Here is a 14,400-nt window from a genome sequence, read left to right as displayed (position 1 = left end):
CTTCCTTCTTCCCTTTTTCTCTTTCTTTCCTTCCTCACTTCCTTCCCTTCCCTTCTCTTCCTTCCTTCCTTCCTTCCCTCCTTCCTTCCTCTTCCTTCCTTCCTTCCTTCCTCCTTCCTCTTTCCTTCCTTCTCTTCTCTTCCTTCCTTTTCCTTCCTTCTTCCTTCCTTCCCTCCTTCTTCCATCCTTCCTTCTTCCTTCCTTCATCCTCCTTCCTTCCTTCCTTCCTCTTCCTTCCTTCCTTCCTCTTCCTTCCTTCCTTCCTCCTCTTCCTCTTCCTTCCCCTCCTTCATTCCATCCTTCTTTCCCTCCTTCCTTCTTTTCTTCCTCCCTCCCTCTTTCCTTCCTTCCTCCTTCCTTCCTTTCTTCCTTTTTTCCTTCCTTTCTTCCTTCCTCCTTCCTTCCTTCCTTCCTTCTTCCTTCCTTCCTTCCCTTCTCCTTCCTTCCCTTCTTCCTTCTTCCTTCCTTCCTTCCTTCCTTCCTTCCTTCCCTTCTTCCTTCCTTCCTTCCTTTCTTCCTTCCTTCCTTCCTTCCTTCACCTCTCTTCCTTCACTTCTTCCTTCCTTCCTTCCTATCCTTCCTTCCTTCCATTCCTTCCTTCCTTTCCTTCCTTCCTTCCTTCCCTTTTTCACTTCCTTCCTTCACTTACCTTCCCTCCTTTCCTTCCTTCTTCCTTCCTCTCTTCCTTCCTTCCCTTCCTTCCTTCCTTCATTACCTTCCTCCTTCCTTCCTTCCCTTCTCTTCCTTCCTTCCTTCCTCTTCCTTCCTTCCTCCTTCCTTCCCTCTTCTCCTTCCTTCCCTCCTTCCTCTTCAGGAGCTTCACCATAGCACCACACATCGCTGTCCTTCCTCTTGCTATCCCTCCATTACCTACACCTTGCGCCTTCCTCCTTCCTGAATCCTTCAGACGAGTTCATTCTTCATTCTTACTTCCTTCACTTCCTCCTCTTCCTTCTTGGTTCTCTCCTCCTAAGGGTCATTCAGCTTGCATTCCATCAGCTTCCTTCCTATCCTTCCTATTTCTTGTTCCTTCTCTCACTTCCTTAGCCTCAGACATTTCGGTTCATTCTAGATCATAAATGCAACATGAAATCAACTTCCAATTATTTACATTTCCTTAAGTCAGGACTTGCTTCATCCATGATCGGTACTCCTTCTGTCCTCTAAGATGCTTCAGGCTTCCTATCTTCCTTCCACTTTATATCTTCCTTATTTTCCTGTGCAACTTCCTAAATCAGCCTGTCCTATACATTTCTTCTTACTTCCTCTTGACATATCACTTCACCTCACTTCAACATTAGTTCTTCCTACTCTTAATCAATTCCTTCTACTCCTAGATGGGCTACCTATGATTAGGGGCTAAGAGATGATATCTAACTCAGTGTCTTCTAACTTCTGATGATTGAAACTTACAGAGTCACTCTGTGACAGTCTGAGCCTAGGCTAATACACAGATTTTTCTATGGGTTCTTGATTTCACATTATCATCTTGCATTTTCTTGGTCTAGAACTCATAAGTTCTTCAACTTCCGTTCTCTTTAATTTTTGGGAATTTAATTCTTCTACAAACATTTATAAAATTTCCTAAAATCCTGGATCTGTGAACGTAGAAGCATTAATAACTTTCTCATTTTTCAGAAGAGGAAATTGACTTATCCATGATCAGTACTTTCTTATGTTTAAAGGTGAACTTGAGCTCTTTATCTTATTTCATTTATATCTTTTAATTTTTTATTACCTTTAACTCTAAATATATCCCTGCCCCTTTCACTCCCTCTTAGGAAAAAGAGGGGGAAGAGTTCACCCAAAGCAGCCAACACATCAGCTGTTTTGGAGAGTAAATCAATATACCACACCTAGAGCGCCCCACCTCTGAAAATTGGAGAGAGTGGTACATTTTTTCAATTCTTATCCAGTGCCAAGTTTGGTGACCTTGGATTTTTCAAGGGTGTATTAGTGGAATGTGAAGTTGGGCAGGCTCTACCCAGTTGTATTTCTATTTCTTGTGTTGCTACATGCTCAACATGGTGCTGGGCTCTGGAGAGACTCAGGGAAGTTTAAGACTTGGTTTCTATTGCTAGGGACATTACAATGTCCATACATGAAAAGAACAATAAATATAATGAAAATAATTTTTAAAAAGAATCTGAAGGATCTTGGGTTTGAATGCTATGGAAAGTCAGAAGGGGATATCAATGTGGTTGGAATGAAGAGATGCTATAAGGAATGGGTGAACCTAATTTCTTCAGCATTCAAAGACTTAAAGAAGGAACCAAACAGGACCTGAACCCAGCAAATAGCATGATATCTGCCTGACTTAGAACCCATTTTAACCTCATATGACATAGTGGCTATGTAGAACCTAGCAACAGCAAATTAGAAAGTTTCTCCCCAAGAGAATGAATTCCCTTCATCTAAGGAAATGGGTTTGACCTAGAGGGTTAGTGGGGGAAGAGATGAAGTATCTGAAAACACAAAGAGTCAGCCTAACTTTCTGGATATAGAAATTGGAAGATTATGAGAAGTCAAGCTCTGTGACAGTGAAGGGAGTATTAATGATGATTAGGGTATGGGAAAATTCAAGAAACATCTATTATATACTTGCATTGTGCTAGGTGCTGGGACACAAAATGAAGGATGGAGTCCCTGCTCAAGGACCTTAATATTCTGTAGGTGGGTAAGGGAAATAAAAAAAATATTATACACAAATAAGTAAATATAGGGTATTGGAAAGTAAATCCAGAGTAATTGTTGGGGGAAGGAGGGATTTCTAATACCTGTGAAAGTTCAACCTGAGCCTTGAAGAAAGGAAAGAGAAGAGGAAAGATATAAAGTTTTATGATGTAGCTATGTTCTAGCCACTGTGCTAAGTACTTTACAAATATTATTTAATTTGCTCCTTATGGCAACCTTGGGAAATAAGTGCTATTATTATTCCTATTTTGTAGATGAGGAAACTGAGGTAGTTAAATGAATTGCCCAGAGTTACACAGCTAAGAAATTTTTAAGGCTGGATTTGAACTTGGGCTGGTGCTCTATCTACTGTATCACTTGGATGCCGAGAGTGAAGTTGATTGAGTCAGGAGAATATCATAGACATGAGGAATGTGGGTCAGATGATTAGAATATCACAGGGAACATCAGGTAGCTCAGTTTTGCTATAACATAGAAGGAAAATAACATAAAATAAATCTGAAAAGATGTTATTACTTATTATTCATATGCGACTCTTCATGACTCCATTTGGGGTTTTCTTGGCAAAGGTACTGAAGTGATTTTACATTTCCTTCTCTAGTTCATTTTACAGATGAGGAAATTGAGGCAAATAGAATTAAGTGACTTATCCAGAGTCACACAACTAGTAAGTGTTTGAGGCTGGATTTAAACTTGAGAAGATGAATTTTCCTGTAGGCCTGATTGGAAAGATAGACTGGATCAGAGGTTTTAAGAAATTTAAATGCCATGCAGAGAAATTTGCATTTTATGCTAGAAGTAATAGAGAATCACTGAAGTTCTTGAGCAAAGGTTGCCATGGTCAGATCTGTACTTTAGGAAAATCAATTCAATGTGAAGGAAAGATTGGAAAGAACAGGGAAGCAGGGAGAACAATGAGGATGCTCCTACAAAAATACAGGTGGTCAAATGAGATAATATTCGTAAATCACTCGGCACAGTGCCTGGCATATTGTAGGTACTTAATGAATGCTTACCTCTTCCTTCCCTCTCATAGGTAAGAAGTGATGGAAGTGATGCATGCATGATTGGAGAAAAGGAGACAGATGATGTTCTGGAAAGAGAATTTTCCTTCAGAGAGGGCAGTTCCTATTAATTTCTTACTCATATCAGTCAGTCAGCCAGTCAGTTTTTTAGGCAACAAACATTTATTAGATACTTATTGTATGGCAAGTTGTGATAAGCACTCGAGATGGAAAGACAAAAACACTATTCCTACCCTTATATAGCTCACATTCTTATGGGAGTGTCATTTAAGTAACTACTTACAAACAAGGCACACACACATATATAATACCTATATGTATACACATATATGTAAGTGAGTATGCAGAGTTGGGGAGAGGAAAAAGAGATAGGAAATGGAGAATAACAAATTTCAGAAGAAAACATAAGTGTCTGAGGGTCAGTGGAGCTTTGATCTGAGTCTTGAAGGAAACCAAAGAAACTGAGGCAGAGGTAAAGAGGGAGAATTTTCAGGCATGGAAGACAATTAGGGCAAAAGCATAAAGAAAGAAAGTAGAACAGGAAAGAACGTTTAAGATCATATAATCAGAGGTTCTTGATCTTTGTAGTGTCATGAACAGACACTGGTGAAGCCTAATGATCCCTTCTTGGAATGATTTATAAAATAAAATATAGAGGATTACAAAAGAAATCAATTAGAGTGAAATAGTTATAAAAATCAATTATTATTTTATTAATAATTTAATTATTATTAAAAAATAAGTTCACCTAACCTAGTCCAACCTTGCTGATTTTTAGATGAGGAAAGTGATGTCCAGTGAGGTAAAGAGCTCAGCCCAAATTCACCCATTTGCCTCTTCTCAGGTCACATCACATTTTGTTTGCAATGGTTTTTGCAGGGCACCTATCTCAGAGCAGGATGGAAAATGATTCCTCTCTTCGCCTTATGTTTGCTTCAAGGTAAGTAAAGGAGAGAGCCTGGGGGTGATTTTTAGAATTCTAAAGTATTCAGATGGTCAGGCTGGTAAGACTGGTGATTCCATGTCTCATTCCTGTACCCAAAGACAATCTGTAAAATTTGAGAACTTCTGATGCGCATCATGATCGCAATCAATTCTTGGCCTATGTGAAGAGGGAGAGTAGTACCATGTAGACGTTGCCATTAAAAGTGAATCAAAAAAGATGGTTCTCAGACTACCGGACTCAAAGTGGATGGGCATGTTCCTCCCCTATTGGGAGTCATGAGTCACTGTTTTCAAATATGCCATATACAATTTCTTTATGATCTGTTTTAGAATAGTTCCTAAGTCCTTTTTTCTTATGATTAAAATAGATTTGTTTTACTTGACAATGCACATCTGTTAGAAGATTTTCTTTTCTATTTCCCCCCAGTGAGGGTGTGTGGGGGAGGAAGATAAATTATTTTTAAAATTAGTTTAATTTAAAAACAGTTTTTAAAGAATAGACCTCATCTACTTCCACCCCACCTCCCTTCCCGCAGATATTAGTGCTTTGAAAGGTCCAAGACTGGTGGATGGAGACCCTGGGGGAACAGTTACCATTGAATGCCATTATACTCCCAGCCCAGTCAACAAGTATCAGAGGAAATATTGGTGCCGTCTGTACCCTCCTCAGAGAGTCTGTCATACCATCATCTCCTCCAACTTCTTCATCAACCACCTCTACCAGGGCCGAGCGACTCTTGTGGACTTTCCCAGTCAGGGCAGATTTGTAGTGACCTTGACCCAGTTGATACCTGAAGACTCGGGATACTATCGCTGTGGCATTGGACCTAGAACAGACATGCTCTTCTTCAGCATGAATCTGACCATCTCTACAGGTACAGGCTTACCATACACCGCCATGCTTTATAGTGAAACAAGAAGAATTCAGGGGGTAAAGTACAAGGTCTGGAAACAGCATTTAGATTAAAATGCCGACTTTCCCACTTAGTACCCCAGTGATTGTGCCTGAGGCACTTCATCCCTGTGGATCCTAATTTTCTTGTTCAGAAAAATGAGAACACTGGATTGGATAATCTTTATGGCCCCTCCAGTTATGATTCTGTGATATAGAGGACAGTTAATTCCATAGCAATAGTAGCATAAAGTTACAGTTTTTTAAAAATGTGGTCTATAAAGGCTTAAATTAGGAAAGTGGTCTGAAGAAATTCTATTTTTCAGTAAATCTTTGACCTTTCATAATATCCTCTCCTTTTACTTAGGGAATTCTCCTGGGTTTGTCCAGCAACTGTGTTCTGATTGACCAGATTCTCTACTTTTACCAATCAGAATATGGAGGAGTCCCTGAGAAACTAGGAGGGAGGGACTAGAACATTTAGTAGTCGCCATATCACGATTTGCCTTTTGGTCACAAAGTATAATCTAAATTGGGTGGAATAATATTATATGGGGTATACTTATACTGAATTCGTCAATCAGAAATGAGGGGAGCCCTAAGAAGTAGAGAAGGGACTGAAGAGGGGTCCTTAAAATCTCTGGTTAGTATGGGACAGTAGCATCTGAAGGATAGTGAGCATCTGAAGTGCATGTATGTTATAGCCGAAAGATTCTAAGTGGTAAGTTCTGAGAATTCAACATTTGGGGAAAAAAGTAGTCCCTCCAGAAGAATTTATAGGCTTCCTTTGACCACACAATGGGAGCTCTGTAGTCCAATTTGTTTCCCTTTTTGATTTAATGTGGCAAGGAACCTCAGAGATAAATATAATTAATACTCATCTTAAATTAACTGATGCATCCCAAGTACCCGACATATCTATTATTCCCTGGTTTTTCTAGTTTAGCTACACATTTTCTCTGACATACATACACACACACACACATACACACACACACACACACACACACACACACACATATATATATATATATAATATGCATGTAAACACACACATATTGTACCTGGGATGGTTTGGGAAAACGAGTCTTCCTGATTCCAAATCCAATGCTTTCTCCATTTTATGCTGACTCCTCTCAGATTGCATGATGGAATCTGAGAGTTGGAAGTGATAATTTAGTCCAGTTCAAATGCCAAAGGCAGCCACTATACTCATTATGATCCTGGAAGTAAGCATCATATTCCTCATTCTACAGACAAGGAAAATAAGCCTCAGTCACTGCTCCATAGTCACATACTAGTAAATATCAGAATCTGGATGCAGATCCAAGTGTTTGGACTCAGTCCATCTCTCTTTCCTCTATACCACACATTCCTCACAAGTCTATCAATTATTCATAAATTGAGTTGTAAGTTTGTTTCATCAAGAGCTTTCTTCCCAACAACTAACAGCTGTTGAACTAAGGGAATGGGAATTTTGAATGAGTGATTGGGGAGGAAAAAGGAATAAATTTGAGGAGCAAGGCATTTCTGGGACAGAAAGGTCTGAGGAAGTTCTAAGCTATAGTCTCTGGGAAGCCAAGGGGTATCATTTGGGCAGTGGATGATTGGGGATAGAAGGAATCCTAGAAAATGGGATAAGGGAATAGAAAGAGATGGCTGCTCACTTCCCACTTTTGCTCTATGTGCTGAATTAGAGACTATTGATATTTCTTTAAATTTGTATTTTAGATAGCATGTGTATTAATGTAATAATTAGCTTGATTGTGATCAGTTTACCAATCTTCAGACAACTTAATGTAATTCAAATACATTGTTATTTATTTACACCTGTGTTCTTTCCCAACATCTCAAGCCAATCATTCTTTAGACTCTGCCATCATCACAATTCCCTCAAGCATCACCCCCATGACAACTCTGGCTACCAGAGGTCAGACTATGGAAACACTTGGTACATCAACTTCAGTTATAGGTAGACATGTCCTTGACACATCCTTGGTTGTAAAGAAATGGGAGGCAAGAACTAGCAGAGAAGATACCACTCCAGCTGAAGTCACCCAAGCATCAGGAACTACTAGAGCAACAACTACAGTCGCAGATGGACAGAATCTTGATACAACCCTACTTGTAGAGGGATGGGAGGCAAAAACCAGCAGAAGAGATACCACTCCAATTGAAGTCACCCAAGCACCAGGAACTATTGGAGTAACAACTATAGTCACAGATAGACAGGACCTTAACACGACTGTATTTGCAGAGGGATATGAGACAAGAACCAGAAGAGATGCCTCTTCAGCTGAAGTCACTCAAATACCAGGAGCCATTGGAGTAATGACTACAGTTACAAGTGGACAGGACATTGACACAACCCTACTTGTAGAGGGATGGGAGGCAAAAACCAGCAGAAGAGATACCACTCCAACTGAAATCACCCAAACACCAGGAACTATTGGAGTAATAACTACAGTCACAGGTGGACAGGGCATTGATACAACCCTACTTGCAGAGGGATGGGAGTCAAAAACCAGCAGAAGAGATACCACTCCAACTGAAATCACCCAAACACCAGGAACTATTGGAGTAACAACTACAGTCACAGGTGGACAGGACATTGATACAACCCTACTTGCAGAGGGATGGGAGTCAAAAACCAGAAAAGATACCACTTCAGCTAAAGTTATCCAGGTACCAGAAAGCACTGGAGCAACAACCCCAGTTATAGGTGGACAGGTTCCAAAAACTACTGAAACAATTTCATCTCCTTGCAATCAGGTCATTGATACAACCTTGACTATAAAAGAATGGGGAACAACAACTTACAGAGGAGACATAACTCCAATCAGAGTCACAAAGGCCTCAGGAATCCCTGGAACAATCACCTCAGTTGTGAGTAGAAAGGGTACAGGAACTCTTAGAGAAACAACTCCAATTGCAGGCATCCAGGATCGCAACACAAATCTGGTGGCAAAAGGACAGAAGGCAGAAATTAGTAGAGGAGATCCAACTCTGGTAAGCATCACTCAGCTACCAGCACAAGTTTCAAGCAAAAATATACAGCCTCCAGGAAGCGTTAGAGTAACAATTCCAAATACTGATGTCTGGATTCTGGAAACCGCAAGAGCTGCAGATTCAATTCCAGAGGTACAGACTTCAGGAGCCAAAGTAACATCAAATATAATGGTCTCGAAAACAAGGGCAGAGACAAAAACAATTGTAGGAACCATTAGGGAAAGAAGATCAACTATCAGAAGCACAAATAGGCTAACTAGGGGAACTGTGGATACTAGAACACATCTGATTACCACTAGAAACATCCCAGGAATCATCAGACCTTCAACAATGGTTAGAGACAGTCTTAGAGAAGTAACTCCAGGTATATACCGACAGACTCTGAGAACCACAAGGGCTACAGCCTCAGGTGCGGATATAAGTCCATGGTTCTCAGGAACTATTAGAAAAGGGAAAGCCTCAGCCTTAGGAGGAACAGCTGCTATTGGTAGAGAAAGTCACTCTGAGGAACCACTGAAAAGAATACCAGGAGCAACACTCCTGATTCCTCCCAGCAACAAGCCCTGCATGGAGATGTAAGAGCCTATACATTTCTTTTCCAAAGGTATACTCTTGCCATTCTGCCCCCTTAGGTCTGTTCTCTGGACCCTTCATCTTTGCCTACTCATCTTAAAATTAGATGTAGGACTGATGAGAAGTACCTTGGATTTGTGATTCTTTTCTTCTTTTCTTTCCTCAGTCCACTAACAAAGACAAGGACAATAGTTGTAACAATGTTTCATCTCAATTTGTCACTTCTTTGCCCTACTCCTTCAAGTGTCTCAGTTGAGACCTGTATACTGGAAATTTCCTTGTCTTTTTTTCCTTCTCTTTCTTTCTTTCTTTTCTCTCTCTCTTCCTTCCTTTTTTTTCTTTCTTCCCCTCTCTCTTCTTTCATTCCTCCCTTCCTTTCTTTGTTTCTCCCTTCTTCCCTTCCTCCTTCCTTCTTTCCTTTTTCCTTCCTTCCTCCCTCCCTCCCATCCTCCCTCTTTCCTTCCTCCTTCCCTCCCTTCCTCCTTCCTCCTTTCCTCCTTCTTTCCTTCCTTCCTTCCTTCCTACCTTCTTCCCTTTTCTTTCTCATAGTTTAATTAGAGAGTTTTAATCATAAAATGAAAAAGCCAAAGACAATGAAAATATTTACTCCAAAACCTACAATTTGAAGTATCACTGAGATCTAGAGAGGTATATTATCTTGCTCAAGGTCACAAAACTAGTAATTTTTATGACTGAGAAAGGACTAGAACAGATCTTCAGTTCCTAATCCACTATAATTTCTGACATATAATACAATCTTCCACTTAGGATGTGACTGGGCATCTCCGGCAAAAAGACGTCCTTATACAGGGCAGTATGGGAGAAAGAGCCCTAGACTGACACTGAAGAAACTGGAGTCACTTTCATCCTGACTTTGTGACTAGCAAGCTATGTGACCATAGGCCATTGACTTTGGCTCCCAGTGCCTTAATTTTTTCTTCTGTAAAATGAGGGAGTGAGACTAGATGGTATGCAAGGTCATTTCTAACTCTAAGTTCTAGGATACTCTGATTATAAGCAAGGTCCTTCCTGGGTTCTCCCCATTTCTTATCCTTTCTCAACTCTCCTTCCTCCTTTCTTCCCCAGTTTGTCTCCAGACCAGCAGCGTATCTCCCAGATCCTGATCGCTTTCTCTACTGTGTTGCTTCCAATTGTTCTCCTGGTTCTTTTGCTACTGTTAAGAAAGCTTCGAAAGAGGATCTGTAAGTCCTTATAGAGTGTTGGGAATGGTAATTTTTAATATAATTTTTGATGCTACAAGGGGTACATTTATGGCTGATAGGGTAACAGACTAGGGAATGAGGGAGGGAAGCTCTCCCCTTATATTTTCTGTATTTCTTTAATCAAGTCACTTACTTATCTGATCCTCAGTTTGTCAATCTATACAATGCATACAATCATCCTTTCTCATTTCCTGCTTCCCAGGACTAACAGTGCTAAAGATGAAGTTCTTTGGAAGCTCATAGGAGTCTTAAGATTTCCCTCTTGAAGGAAATTGAGAAATTATTGATTCTAAGTCCCCCACTTTATAGATGAGGAAGTTGAAAACAAGATAAGGGAATTTGTTTTCCAAGGTTATATGAGTAAAAATCACAAAGCTGAGATTGGGATCTCGGCCTGCCAACTCTATCATCTAGTTTGTGATCACAAAATTTGAGATGTCTTAAAGCTCCTTCCTCTTCCATTTTTCAGAGGTATTGGCGTAGGGAGGGAAGATCTATGGATATGAAACATTGTGAAAATTGTCAGATTTTTTTTTCTTTCTTTCTTTTTTTTTTTTTTGTTGAGGCAATTGGGGTTAAGTGACTTGCCCAGGGTCACACAGCTGGGAAGTGTTATGTCTGAGACCAGATCTGAACTCAGGTCCTCCTGACTTCAGGGCTGGTGTTCTAACCACTGCACCACCTAGCTGCCCCAGATTTTTGTAATGTGATGATAAATTTTGCTATTTTTCTCTTATTCTTCTTTTTAAAAAGATTATTTGTTATAAGCAATGTCTCCTCTAGGAGAAGGATTGAGGGTAATTTAGGTTATGTAAAAACAAAACCCATCAATAACATTTTTAAAATATCCTAAAGGAATTGTTAAATGGAAGCTTGAATGGTCTCCAAGTCACTCTATCCCCACTCCCACGTATATACCAGGTAGAGAAAGAAGAACAGAAAAGAAGATGAAAAGATGAATCAGCCAAAGACTATATATTCGGTGTGCTGGGGCTGAAATTTTATTATAAATCAGGTCTTTGCCAGTCTAGGAACCAGAACTAAGTGTTAGCAAGTAAAGGGTCATATAATACCTGGAACTGAGGCTGGGGGGAAGGGCCTAAATGGGGGGCAAAGGAGTGTCCTGAGTCCACAAACTATAGATTCTTTAGTCCTGACCCTCTGCTGAACATTCTTTGTTCTGGGGCCCCAAACTGTTTCTTGGTGCTTTGAGAATAAATTATATCTTCAGGGGAAGAGCTCTAAGGAGAAGGAATTTGCTAGATCCAGTAACCCTCATAAGGTCTTCTGTGTCTATGCAGCTCTTTGGACCCAGAAGCCCACGGTTGGACCCAGAATCCAATTGACTAACTTTCAAGATTTCTCTGAGATGCTGAGCTTGAAAGCACAACCACTTCAGGAAGCCTAATACTTCTCCACAATCGTCACCACACATGGCAATCAGGGTGGGTAGGGGAAATCAGTCTTCCTATCTGTGTTAGTTTGTGCTCCTCAGAGGAAGACCCAGGACCAGTATTTCTTTCCTATGGTCAGAGAAGGAGGCCAAAGGAGCTGGAGTTCAACCTAGCGAAGAAAAAGGTGAGGTTGTGAAGACTTAATTATTCTTAAATCTAGGAAGATGTTAAAATGAAGGATGCTCATTAGTTTTTTTTTTCCTACCACCAAAGAACAAATGAAGATTTTAAATTTCACTGTGATTCCAGAAGGAACTTTGAAACGAAGAGAATTACTGATCCCTGGAAGAGGGTACTAAGGGAGGCCATTTCATCTCTATGCCCAAAGTTTTAACAATTATGATTTCTCCTTCCTTCAAATCTCCTGATTACTTTGTAATTCTCATGTGGTATTTTTTATATCCAAATTTATGCTGTAGCATTTGTGTGAATAGTTAGTCTATCATTCCCCAAAGACAGATTGTTAATCCCCTGAGGATGTCTATTTGACCTTTATATCTGCCATAGTGCCCAGATATACAGTAAATACTCAATAAATACATTATCTTGATCAATCTTGTGTGGGATGAAGTTATTTCTGTTTATTCTAACCTTCACTGATTTCCCCCTTTTCTCAACTCCTCCAAAAATGTGGAATGAAATTATCTCTGAATATTCTAATCTTCACTGATTTCCCCCTTTCCTCAACTCCTTTAATAGTTTTCAAATATATCAATAAAATTTTTTGATATTTTTTATTTATTTGTAAATTATATGCATACTTCTATGCTAATTATTATATGCCTTCTAAAATTTACCAAAAATTTTAAAAATTTAAAAGCTAAGATAAAGGTGAAGCAATATTTGGTCCTGGAATCATTAGGGAGTCTTTAGAGTTTATTGAGAAGTGTGTGTGACATAATCAGACCTACAATTTAGGAAAATCACTTTGGCAGATGTATCTCATCTGGCACGAGAATGCTAGAAGCTGATAGGAGGAGAGAAACAGATCAGAGACTAGCTCAAAAATCCTGATTGAGAGTATTAAATAAGGTGATAACAAAGTGAGTTAAGAAAAGAAACAGATGGGACAGATGTAGAAGAAGAGAAAATAAAATTTGGCAACATATATGGGTTACACATATGGGGTAACAGAAAATAAAGATGACAGTAAGATAATGACTAGAAGGGTAGTCGTGCTCTTAACATCAATGGGCAAATTTGCAAAATGGGTAGGATTGGGAGGAAATGCAATGCAATTATAAGCTTTTGTTGTTATCTGTGCTTGTTCATCTTGTGGGACTCACTTGATTTTTTTGTGTGGTTGCTGTTGTTTTTTTTGTTGTTTTTTTTTTTTTTGCCTAGCTTATTTTTTAAAATGGTATTTTTCCAATTACATGTAAAAATAGTTCTAAACATTCATTTTTATAAGATTTTGAGTTTGAAATGTTTTTCCCTCCTCTTTCCTCTCTAAGACATCAAGCAATCTGATATAAGTTATAAATGTGCAATTATTGAAATGTATTTCCACATTAGACTTATTGTGAAAAAAGAAACAGAACACAAAGGAAAAGACACACAAAAAAAATTCCCAACAAAAAAAGTGAAAATAATATGCTTCAAGATGCAATCAGACTTCTTACTTCTTTTTCTGAATGTGGATAGCATTTTTTATTATGAGTCTTTTGGAATTGCCTTGGGTCAGTGTATCGCTAAGAAGAGCTAAGTCTAATCAAAGTTGATCATTGCACAGTGTTGCTGTCACTGTGTAAAATGTTCTCCTTGTTCTGCTCACTTCACTCAGCATCAGTTCATGTAAATCTTTCCAAGTTTTTCTGAAATCTGCCTACTCATCATTTCTTATAGCACAATAATTTTCCATTATATTCATATACCACAACTTGTTCATCCATTCGCCAGTTGATGGGCATTCCCTCAATTTCCAATTCTCTGCCACAAAAAGATTAGCTGTAAATCTTTTTGTACATGTAGGTCCTTTTCCCTTTTTTGTGATCTCTTTGGGATGCAGACTTAGGAATGATTGATATTCGATTGTCCTTTGGGCATATTTTCAAATTGCTTTCCAGAATGATTGGATCACAAAATCATTAACAATGCATTAGTATTCCAATTTTCCTGTATCTTTTCTAACATTTATCAATTTTCTTTCCCATCATATTAGACAATCTGATAGGTGTATGATACTTAAGAATATTTTAATTTTCATTCTTCTAATGAATAATGATTTAGAGCATTTTTTCATATGACTATAGATAGCTTTAATTTCTTCATCTGAAAACTGTCTGTTCATATCTTTTGGCCATTAATCAGTTGGGGAATGACTTGTATTTTTATAAGTTTGATTCAATCCTCTATATATTTGTGAAATGAGGTATTTATCAGAAACATTGGCTGTGAAAATTGTTTCCCATCTTTTTGCTTTCCTTGTAATCTTGGTTATGTTTGTTTTGCAAAACCTTTTTAATTTAGTGTAATCAAAATTATCCATTTTGCATTTTATAATGCTCTCTATCTGGTCATAAATTCGTCCCTTCTCTATAGATCTGATAGGTACTATTCCTTGTGCTCTTAATTTGTTTATGGTA

The 14,400-nt window shown here is 38.8% G+C and overlaps 1 protein-coding gene across 1 annotated transcript in view; it reads left to right on the top strand.

The window, feature by feature from the left end:
• FCAMR (Fc fragment of IgA and IgM receptor) overlaps positions 1–12,475 on the top strand; it is an 18,789-nt gene extending 6,314 nt beyond the window's left edge. The window contains exons 2-6 of the mRNA XM_031937263.1: positions 4,599–4,659; positions 5,201–5,539; positions 7,412–9,140; positions 10,225–10,340; positions 11,663–12,475. Of these exons, the coding sequence (XP_031793123.1) occupies positions 4,599–4,659; positions 5,201–5,539; positions 7,412–9,140; positions 10,225–10,340; positions 11,663–11,769 (2,352 nt within the window). The 3' untranslated portion in view covers positions 11,770–12,475. The remainder of the gene's footprint in view (positions 1–4,598; positions 4,660–5,200; positions 5,540–7,411; positions 9,141–10,224; positions 10,341–11,662) is intronic.
• Positions 12,476–14,400: the final 1,925 nt, after the last annotated feature.

Source organism: Sarcophilus harrisii, chromosome 4, assembly GCF_902635505.1.
Source record: "Sarcophilus harrisii chromosome 4, mSarHar1.11, whole genome shotgun sequence".
NCBI classification, from domain to species: Eukaryota; Metazoa; Chordata; class Mammalia; order Dasyuromorphia; family Dasyuridae; genus Sarcophilus; species Sarcophilus harrisii.
This window is presented reverse-complemented; position numbering and strand designations above follow the sequence as displayed.